The following is a 10198-nucleotide window of genomic DNA, read 5'->3' as shown; positions in this document are numbered from 1 at the left end:
CTGGAGCCAACATCTCCTTCCACACCCCCCAAACTGAGCCACCCAGACCCAACAGCTCCTTCCATGTCCAAACTGAGCCACCCAGAGCCAACCTCACCTTCCATGGCCAAACTGAGCCTCCCAGACCCAACAGCTCCTTCCACACCCCCCAAACTGAGCCACCCAGACCCGACCTCACCTTCCAAATCCAGACTGAGTCACCCAGAAGAAATTCTTTCTTTTGCATTTGTTCCTTGTTTACCTTCCTATATCTAACAAATGTTTATCTGATAGTCTTTTTTGACAGGTTAAATGTTTTTAATGTTAGTGCTAAATTTGAGAAGATGGTCATTGCACATTATTTGAAGTTTTGTGCATTTTACTGCATGTCCCCTGTTTGACATCTCGTGTTCAAGGAGTAATTAGTCAGAGTTTCTCCCAAACCTCATTTTTCAATTTAAAAACAAAAAAAAGAGGAATTTGTCACCACAAATGCTAAGTTATGGTGGGTTTGCTCCAGGGCAGCCAATCCTAAGGTATGTTTATAAAGGAACACCAATTCTAAAGCAACACGTATGTTACACCGAGGAGTATAAATGTCAGAGATCTGTTGCAACAAACACCCTGTGCTGTTCTGTCCCTCTCCTGGTCTTGCTGCTTGGAACTAGACTGTGTATTTTTTATGACTGACCCCGGGGGGAGCAGCCCTGCCCTTCCCAGGGCTTACCTTCGGCAGGATTCATCACGGCGTCGTGGAGCAGCGTGGCCACGCTCCCGGCTATCCCTGCAGGGCAAGAGCAGCCTTGAGAAAGGCAAACAGGAGCCAGGGCTTGCCTGGGCACTGCCACCCGTGGAGGCAGCTGGGGGAGCACCCAGGGGACACTGCAGTGACTCCCAGGGCAGGAAAAGCCACCCAGAGCAGCCCCACGGACACCCAAGATCCACTCACAGCCACCATTCCCAACGACTCCCAGGGTTTTGTCCACACCACAACCCCCCCCCCACCCAAATGACTGAGACATGAGCAATGTTTGCAACCACCTCAGCACATCCATAATTAGGTGTTTTCAGCCCTTTACTCAGCCCTTTACTTTTCAAACACTAATTGCCCACATTCTGCCAAGTCCAACCAGCCATGAACGATCCCCGCAGTTGGCTCCAGGAAGGGCCTCTCTCCAGCCACACCTTCCCCTTTGATCTGGGTTCCCACCTCGAATTCTCTCTTGCCCAAATGACTTTTGGTCATTTCTCATTAACCCAGAGCTCCAGTTTTCCTGCTGGTACCAAAAAGCCTGTAGCTACTTGAAAGGCAAACATGGGAAAGGTACTCCTGGCAAAAAGCAGCAAGAAGAAAGATGTTTTTTACTCCCTGAACTGAGGGAAGTGAGTCCATGGCAGATTCCTGCTCTCACACCACGTCAGGTCTCCTGCACAAACCTTTTTCTAACACCCTGGCTGTTCATTTAAAGGGTTTCTGCTGTTACAGAGGTATTTCTGGGCTGAAAAGCAAAATATTCCTGATAAAAGCCAAATTGAGCACACAGAGGATGGAGGAGGGCACTTCATGTTGGAGCTCCCAGGGACAGCTGGAACAACCTGAACTCCAAACCTCCCAAAGGTCAGAGTGATGCCTTCAACACAAGGTTATACCTTTAGGGGACACCTTCAAAGGCTGGACTTGATGCTCCTGAAGGCCTTTTCCAACTTTAATGGTTCTGTGATAACACAGAAACAGCACAACTGCACCTGAACACCTCTTGTCCACTGCACTGAGGACTCGTGCTGGGATATTTGGAGGTTAAAGAGCAGTGTAGGAACCTAAACCAGACTGAATTTGGAGGGCAAACACGAGTGCCACGAGGTCAGGAAGGGCTTCTCTACTCCACTGCTGACTCCCAGCCCAGCCTCCTCTACCCTCTTGGAAGAGAGACCTGCCAAGCACTGCCCAGTGCCAGGACAGCCCAGGGGTGTCAGAGGAACAAGGTGACCACCAAGAAGGGCTCAACCCAGGGGCAGGTGCCACCTCTTTGCCTCATGCCTCCTCCCAGGGGGATTATTTGGCTGCCTGGAGCAGACATTCCAGGAGCAGAGCACAGGGAAGGCGGGAAGCAAGCGATAAAACCACAAGTGGGGTAGGGGGGTGTTTTTTTTGGGGTGACAAACCCCCCAAAATACCATTGGCCAGGTGGCTGTTTCCTCCCTGCTGGAGAGTGTCACTGAGGGACTTTTTCATTTTCTCATAGCAGGCAAAGTACATGGCGTGGGCAGGGCCAGCCCCCAGCATGGTGACATTAATCCCACGTAAAGGCCTCCAGAGCCCCTCAGTGAGGACAATCTTCTTCAGAGCTTCGTACACGCTCCTGTACTGGGCTTTGGGGTCCGGCTGCAAGCTCTGCATCCTTGTCTGCAACAAAGCACACGGAGGGAGAGGCCTTGGTTACCCAGCTTTTCACTCAACAAGCACAGAATCCACGAGTTCATAGAATCCCAGAATCAGCTGGGTTGGAAGGGACCTCTGAGATCATCAAGTCCAACCCTTGAGCCAACCCCGCCGTGGTTCCCAGCCCATGGCACTGATGCCACATCCAGGCTCACCCTAAAAACCTCCAGGGATGGAGAATCCACCTCTTCCCTGGGCAGCCCATTCCAATGGCTGAGCACCCTCTCTGCAAAGAAATTCTTCCTAATCTCCAACCTAAACCTCCCCTGGCACAGCTGAAGCCCGAGCCCTCTTGTCTTGCTGATGGTTGCCTGGGAAAAGAGCCCAAGCCCCAGCTGGCTCCCCCCTCCTGTCAGGGAGTTGCAGAGAGTGAGGAGGTCTCCCCTGAGCCTCCTCTTCTCCAGGCTGAACAGCCCCAGCTCCCTCAGCCTCTCCTCACAGCACTTGTGCTCCAGTCCCTTCCCCAGCCTTGTTGCTCTTCTCTGGACCTGCTCCAGCACCTCAATATCCTTCCTGAAAGACTTCCAAGAGCTTTAGAGGGGTGGGTTCAGTCCCCACACCGAGGCCAGATCGAATCCATTGCAACACCAGAGGAGGGAAGTGTAACCTCTGCTCTTGTTTATCCATGGAAAGTCCAAGGAATTAAGCTGGTGTGTGGTTGTTCCAAGTGAAGAAATACAGTTAGGTCTGTAATTGCCTCTTGCTTAACAACACCCCTGACTCTGCCCCAGCTTGTCTGCCCTGCAGTTGCTCAGCAGCTTGTGACGCTCCGTTGGGCAACAGGGTTCCTAGAAGGGCGACCTGAGGGAGCTGGGAAGGCCCAGGAACCACCCCCAGGAGGAGGGAAGGCAGAGCCAGAGGGTGACACTGTCCCCCAGGAGTCTGGAGGGCCCTTCACCCTGTTTGCCCCCCCAGCTCCTGGTGCTCTGCACCCACCAAGTGCCGCTGCCCGTCGGTCTTCAGTGGGTTTTTCTCCCAGGGATTTTTAGGCCAGCTGAGCTCCTGGCACCCAAACCCACTGCCATTGCTTCCTTATCCAGTTTTCCCACGGGGAAAATGCCTTTCAGCTCATTCCAGGGCTCTGCAGACTGATGCCATCACACCCCAGGGCTCTGAGCCCGGGAGGTGACAATGACTTTGCAGGGCACAGACCCCAGTGAACTCCCTCCCACCAGGGATGGGAGAGACACTGGTGAAGACTGAACTTCCACAGTCATCCCAGCAAATCCTGACATCGGGATGCCCCTAAATCCTTCCCACCTGCACCACTGGAAGGGGCTGCCCGGGGAAGAGGTGGAGTCTCCATCCCTGGAGGTGCCCAAGGAAGGACTGGACATGGCACAGGTTGGACTGGGTGCTCTGGGAGGGCTCTTGTGGCTGATCCACCCCCATCCCACCGAAACCAGATGAAGGGATACACAGCCCTTGGTGCAGCCTCACACCTGGAAACACAAACACTGGGCTCCTGGGAAAGCCACAGCCCTGGGAAACAGGTGCTGAGCAACCTGCAACCCCCTGCATCGGATGCTTTTCCAAGGGGAAGCTCCAGAACTGCAGCAGAAGGTGACAGGGAGGATCCCTTCCTTGGGGGACACATCCCACCAAGCTCATCAAGGCCCTCTGGTAATTAGCTGCAGCTCAGCTTCCAAGGCAGAAGTCAATAAAAGCATTTTCAGGTTTGAAGTCTCGATTCTCTAAAACCACCCAAGGCACCAGAAACCACAAAACACTTTCACACCCACCCTGGGTTAGACCAAGGAAGGGATCAGAGCCAAGTTCAGGACTTTAACCCGGGATAATTAACCCAAGGTGGGTTTACACGAGGCCAAGCCAAGCAAATCACTGGATCTGCAGCAAATACTCTGCAAAAAAAAAAAATCCCCTAGGAATTCTCTGCAAAGGGGCCTTGGCTCAGCAGCCAGTGGAATTCCAAACTCCAGCAGCAGCTGGCACTGCCAAAAGGCATCACCCCACACCAGGGAATTTGGCAGCCTCCAGCAAAGCTTCCTGTTCCACAGCCCTCCATGCCCTGGAATGGGGCTGAAAATAAACCCAAAGCCCCCCAAAAATCCTCCTGGGAAGGCAGCAAGGACCTGAATTAGCTGGGAATTTAAAACCAGGTTTTAAACCTGTCACAGAGTAACCCCCTCCTGGGTTCCTGCACCTTCCCAGGCCACGGATGGTCCTCGGGAAGGGCTGGATTTTTGTGATGCCCCGGAGAAAACGCTGCTGTCAGCGTGACTCAGCAGGAGCCACCTCTGCCAAGCTGCTTCCACCTGGGGTTTGGGCTCCTGTTTTCATTTCTCTGCCAGTTTGAACTTGAAGGCATCGCCCTGACCCAGCAGATCCCAGTCTCAGCCCAGTCTGTCACTGGGAAGCAGCAAACACCATTTATATTTGGATGTTGGTGGGAACTAACCCCAAGTATTTCCACCCTCACCAAGGGCCCAGTTTCTCCCACTTCACCCCAGGAGCTCCCATGACAGCACAGGACCCTCCTGAACCTCCTAAAACCCCACAGAGCCACAGGAAAATCAATTTACAGCCCCCTGTGCCCCAGCCTGGTCGGGAGCAGGGCAGGTTTTCATGGAGCAGGGATGTAACGTGGGGAGGCTTCTCTCACATCTGAAGGGATAAACACCAATTTAATTTTTTGGGTGATCTCAGCCACCCTAAAGGGGTTTTCAAAACTCACACCACAGCCCAGAGTAAAGCACACAGGCTGCAGTTTGAATCACCACCAGCACAGCCTGCTCTGCAGCTGGGCCTGTGGAGAAACCAGGACAGACAGCCCAAGGGATAACAAAAACCAGGACTAACAGCCCAAGGGATAACCAAAATCAGGACAGACAGCCCAAGGAATAACCAAAACCAGGACAGACAGGCCAAGGAATAACCAAAATCAGGATAGACAGCCCAAAGAATAACCAAAACCAGGACAGACAGCCCAAGGGATAACCAAAATCAGGACAGACAGCCCAAGGAATAACCAAAATCAGGATTCAACAGGATGAACAGCCCAAGTACCTAAAATCAGGATTTAATAAGCAAACAGTCCAAGGAGTAGCCAAAACCAGGATTCAACAGGATGAACAGCGTAAGGAATAACCAAAAGCAGGACAAACAGCCCAAGGAATAACCAAAAGCAGGATTTAATAGGCAAGCAGCCCAAAGAGTAGCCAAAACCAGGATTAAACAGGATGAATAGCCCAAGGAGCAAGCAAAACCAGGAGTAAGAGCCCAAGGAATAACCAAAACCAGGACTAAGAGCCCAAGGAATAACCAAAACCAGGATTCAACAGGACAGACAGCCCAAGGAGTAACTAAACTCAGAATTTAACAGGCAGAGAGCCTAAAGAGTAGCCAAAACCAGGATTCAACAGGACAGGCAGCCCAAAGAATAACCAAAAAGCAGGATTTAATAAGCAAGCAGCCCAAAGAGTAGCCAAAAAACCCCCAAATTAAATAGGACAAACAGCCCAGAGGCTGCAGTTTCTCAGGTGTGAAGCTGGAGATGTGCCCTGAGCAGGGCAGCCCTCACCCCTCCCCAGCTCCTCCTGTCACCTATCTGCAGCCAACAAGCTGCTCTGGGAGCCTCACCCCCTGATAAGCAGCCAAGAAATACTTCTCCACCTACTTCAATTAATCCCTGTTGCATAAGGCAGGAGCTCACAGGCCCTGCTAGTCCTGGTTTCAAAGCTTGGGCATAAAAAAAAAAAACCTCTGTCACCCAAAGTGCCAGGTTGGGGCTATTTTGGTAATTCCTCAAGCAGCTCCATAATTCCTCAAGTAGCTCCACAGCCCCCTCAAACAGGTGACCTGCTGCTTGTGGACAAGCTCTGCTCCCTGGATGACCTTTTTGGGAATATCCAGGGTGGTTTTCTCCCCACATTTGTTTCCCCACCACGAGTCAGGGCTGGATTTTGCAGCTCCTGCCCAAGGGATCCACTGCTTGGATGTGGCACTGGACAAACACACCCAGACTTCACTTGGCTTTGTTTTTCTTTCTTTTTTTCCTCCTCCTGAACACAACATGCTTTTTCTCTCCCCCCAAGTTCACGTGACACAACCAGCTCAGAGAACACAATATGCCTTCACCAGGAAATCAGCAGTGTTTCTGCAGCAGATCCTGCCAGCTGGAGAAGGCACAAGCTCTGAATTCCCATTTTCAGGGGGTTTATCAGCTGGAACAGCTCCCAGGTGAGCTTGTGGGACCCAGTTGTGCCTGGAAACACCCGTGGCAGGGTCAGTCAAACAGCTCAGCTGAGACTTTCCAGCATCTCTGAGCTGGAACAAGAGGAGCTGCTCCTCCTGGAGCTGCAGAACCTGCCACCACCAAAAGCCTAAATAACCACAGAGCCTGAATAAACCACAGTCACACAGCTCCCAGGTCACCTGGTGGGTTCTCAGGACCTCAGGGACAGGCAGGGAAGCTCCAAAGTCTGACTGAACCACTGAAATCCTCATCCCATCCCTCCCACCAAGCCCTGAACTCGTCCTCCTTCCCCTCTCTGGCATCACAAGGGTAAAGGGAGATGTTTCTCCCACCTTCACCCCTGTGTGACAGCACAGAACCTCCTGTGACTGTCAGGACCACGCAAAACCACAGGAAAAATCAGCTTGCAGACCTCCTGTGGCCCAGCTGGGTCAGGAGCAGGTCAGGTTCTCCTGGAGAAGGAGCTTTTGTCTCCAGTGCCACTGCAAGAAGGGAGATTCCAGCCCTGCAACACCTCCAGCTTCTCCCTGAGCTCTCTCCCATCACCAATTAGTCCCCAGGGGAGGAAAACTTCCTTCACATCCTCCAGGGATGTTTTCACAGCCTGTGGGAAATCAGCTCCAGCAGAGAAATCACCCAGTGGCTTCGGGGGGAGGCTCCAGGGGAATCCTCCACAACCTCCCTTCGGGAGTCCTCGACACGCTGAGCTCCCTCCAATGAACCCGGAGATGGATCAGCCTTCCCAGGCCAGCTGTCCAAGCAAAACAAGCTCCAGCACTGTGAGAAACACCACCAGCACCCAGCTAAAATCCCAAATCCAGGCCAGGGTGGCAACACCAGCAGTGTTCAGGGGGAAAGACAGAGGATTACAGGGGTGGGTGAGGCTGGAGCTCCAGGGGGTAAAAAAAATACCATTTATCATTCAATGTTTTAGCTAATGATGGAAAACAGGGTAAATTTACATGGGATGCTGGGGAGGAATTCCTCCCTGTGAGGGTGGGCAGGGGCTGGGATGGAATTCCCAGAGAATCTGTCTGGGAAGTGTCCAAGGCCACCTGGGACAGTGGAAGGTGTCCCTGCCCATGGCAGGGCGTGGAATTGGGATGGTTTAAGGTCCCTTCCCGCCCAAACCGCTCCGGGATTCCACGACCTCGGAAGTTGTGCAAGTGTCTGAAGCAACAATCCCCCAAATTCCAGCGTTTCCAGTTTCTCTTTCAGAGGAAATGACTCGCTGGAACCAAAACATTCCCTTCCCAGCAGGATCTCCCCAGGTGCCTGAAACGGCTCTTTCTGCAACATCCAACAACCCCCCAACCTCCTCCAGCCCCTGCTCTGCCATTCCCAAGCCCAGGAACTGCTTTCCACGAGGAAGGAGCTTTCCTGGAGGGTGGCACAGCTCTCCTGGGCAAGTGGAGGAGCTGCTTTTACAACCTGAGCTGGTCGCTCCCATCACAAGCAGAAAAACCCTTTTGGGGTCACAAAAAACAAAACAAAACAAAGCCCTTTTTCAGGGTCAGATCTCCCCTTTTCCCACAGCAGTGGGAGCAGGACCTGAGCCTGGAGCTCGGGATTTCAGTGCCTCACACACATGGAGCGGCCTTGGCCGGGCTCCACGGGAGTTTTCCCGCAGCCCAGAGCATTTTATCTGCTCCCAAACACTCCAAGGCACTTTGCTGAGCTGGATTATTGCCAGCCCGGGGCACAGCCAGGGAATTCACAGCCCGGTGCAATCATCAGGGCTTGGCTTTTCCTCCAAAGCACCTCCTGCTTCGGGAAACGGGGACAACCACTTTCGTTTTCTCTCTCCCTTTTCCCTCCCGCAGAGGAAATGCCCTCGAGCAGCCCCACAACTCCTCGAGCAGCCCCACAGCTCCTCGAGCAGCCCCACAGCTCCTCGAGCAGCCCCACAATTCCTCAAACAGCCCCACAGCTCCTCAAGCAGCCCCACAGCTCCTCAAGCAGCCCCACAGCTCCTCAAGCAGCCCCACAGCTCCTCAAGCAGCCCCACAACTCCTCAAACAGCTCCACAACTCGGGAGGGATGGGGCAGAAAACCCCAGGCTGGTTTGTGTGAAGAGCTGGTGCCACACTCAGGTGTGTCCCCCCCCCATCACATCCCAAGGGGAACAACCCAAATTTACCATCCAGGTCCAGCAGGGACAGACCCAGAGGGATAACACAGCAAAAAAAACCAGGGAATATTTTTCTTTGAGTGCTTATCCCTGTACACTGGTAACACCTGCAGCACCCCAAAGCCAAGGCAATTCCTCTCCTCTTTCTACTCTTTCAGGGAGCTCTGCATGGAAAAGAGGAGGATTTAGAGCATCTTTCCTGCTGAACACAGAGGATCCATCCACACCAGCAATACAGCACACAGGGGGGTTGGGTTTTCCCAGTTTTCCCTCTTTTTTTAAGGGCCCAGAGCAGCAAAGTGGCAGGGCAGAGGGAGGGAATCCCATTCCTGCTGCTTCCTCCCACGCTGGGAAGCCTTCCCTTGCAGACTCATCCACACCAAAACCCACCCAGCAGCCCCTTTACAACCCTGTTGGGGTCACAACAAAGCCACCTCTGCTGTGACACTAAATGGGGTTTGTGCCACCCCACAGCCACCCTGGTGTGGTCACACCACCCTGTCCCACCAGCTGGGCTGGAATTCCAACACTGTGGGAGGGAAAAGCTGCCCAGGGGGCTCCTGACCCAGGCCAAGAGGGAACTGGTGGCATCTCCCACGCCAGGGAGCAGCACTGGGGCTTCACCTTTGCACCCCTGGGTGTGCAAAGCTCAGGATGGGTCCAGGGGGAGGGCACAGCTCCAGTTCCACAGGACATTTGGAGGGCACAGCTCCAGTTCCACGGGACATTTGGGGGGCACAGCTCCAGTTCCATGGGACATTTGGAGGGCACAGCTCCAGTTCCACGGGACATTTTGGGGGGCACAGCTCCAGTTCCACGGGACATTTTGGGGTGACACCTCAGGGACCTATTCCCTGCACACCCCAGCACCTCGTGCCCGCTCCCACAGCCTGGTGCAACTCTGCTCCCTGCCAGGGGCATTCCCTGCCCTGGGGGGGCCCTGTGCACCCCAACATTCCCCTGCACACCCTCCCCACGTGCACCCCCACATCCCTGGCACAAGTTCCCCCTCTCAGACCCCAACACCCTTCACATGCTCCCCTGCTGCTTGCACCCTAAAGCTCCTTGGACACTCCTGCCTTCCCTGCACCCCAACATTCCCTGCACACTTTCCATATTTACACCCCATGTACCTCGACCCCCCTTACACACTGAGCCCCTCCCTGCACCCCAACACCCCTCACACCCCCAATAACCCCCTGCACCCTTTCCCCTCCCCACATCCCATCACCTGTCAGACACTGTCCCCTCCCTGCACCCCAACACTCCCCGCACACTTTCCCTACTTGGCACCCCAACATCTCTTACACCCTGCACCCCAACACTCCTTATACACTGCACCCCAACACCCCTTACACCCTGCACCCCAACACCCATCCCACACTGCCCACCCTGCACCCCAACACCCCTTATACCCAGCACCCCAACACCC

General features: G+C 53.9%; 1 protein-coding gene across 2 annotated transcripts in view; it reads right to left on the bottom strand.

Annotated features, from left to right (window-relative positions):
* SLC25A37 (solute carrier family 25 member 37) overlaps positions 1-10198 on the bottom strand; it is a 14602-nt gene that overhangs the window by 3478 nt on the left and 926 nt on the right. Inside the window, exons 2-3 of one of the 2 annotated variants that reach the window (XM_027665186.1) lie at positions 2155-2383; positions 707-763 (exon numbers count right to left, since the gene is read on the bottom strand). In XM_027665186.1, coding sequence (XP_027520987.1) covers positions 707-763; positions 2155-2383 — 286 coding nt within the window. The remainder of the gene's footprint in view (positions 1-706; positions 764-2154; positions 2384-10198) is intronic. The other variant, XM_027665188.1, reaches the window with a different exon arrangement.

Source organism: Corapipo altera, unplaced genomic scaffold, assembly GCF_003945725.1.
Source record: "Corapipo altera isolate COAL_440 unplaced genomic scaffold, ASM394572v1 171, whole genome shotgun sequence".
NCBI classification, from domain to species: domain Eukaryota; kingdom Metazoa; phylum Chordata; class Aves; order Passeriformes; family Pipridae; genus Corapipo; species Corapipo altera.
Note: the sequence above shows the minus strand (reverse complement) of the source record. Positions and strands in the feature narration are given on the sequence as shown.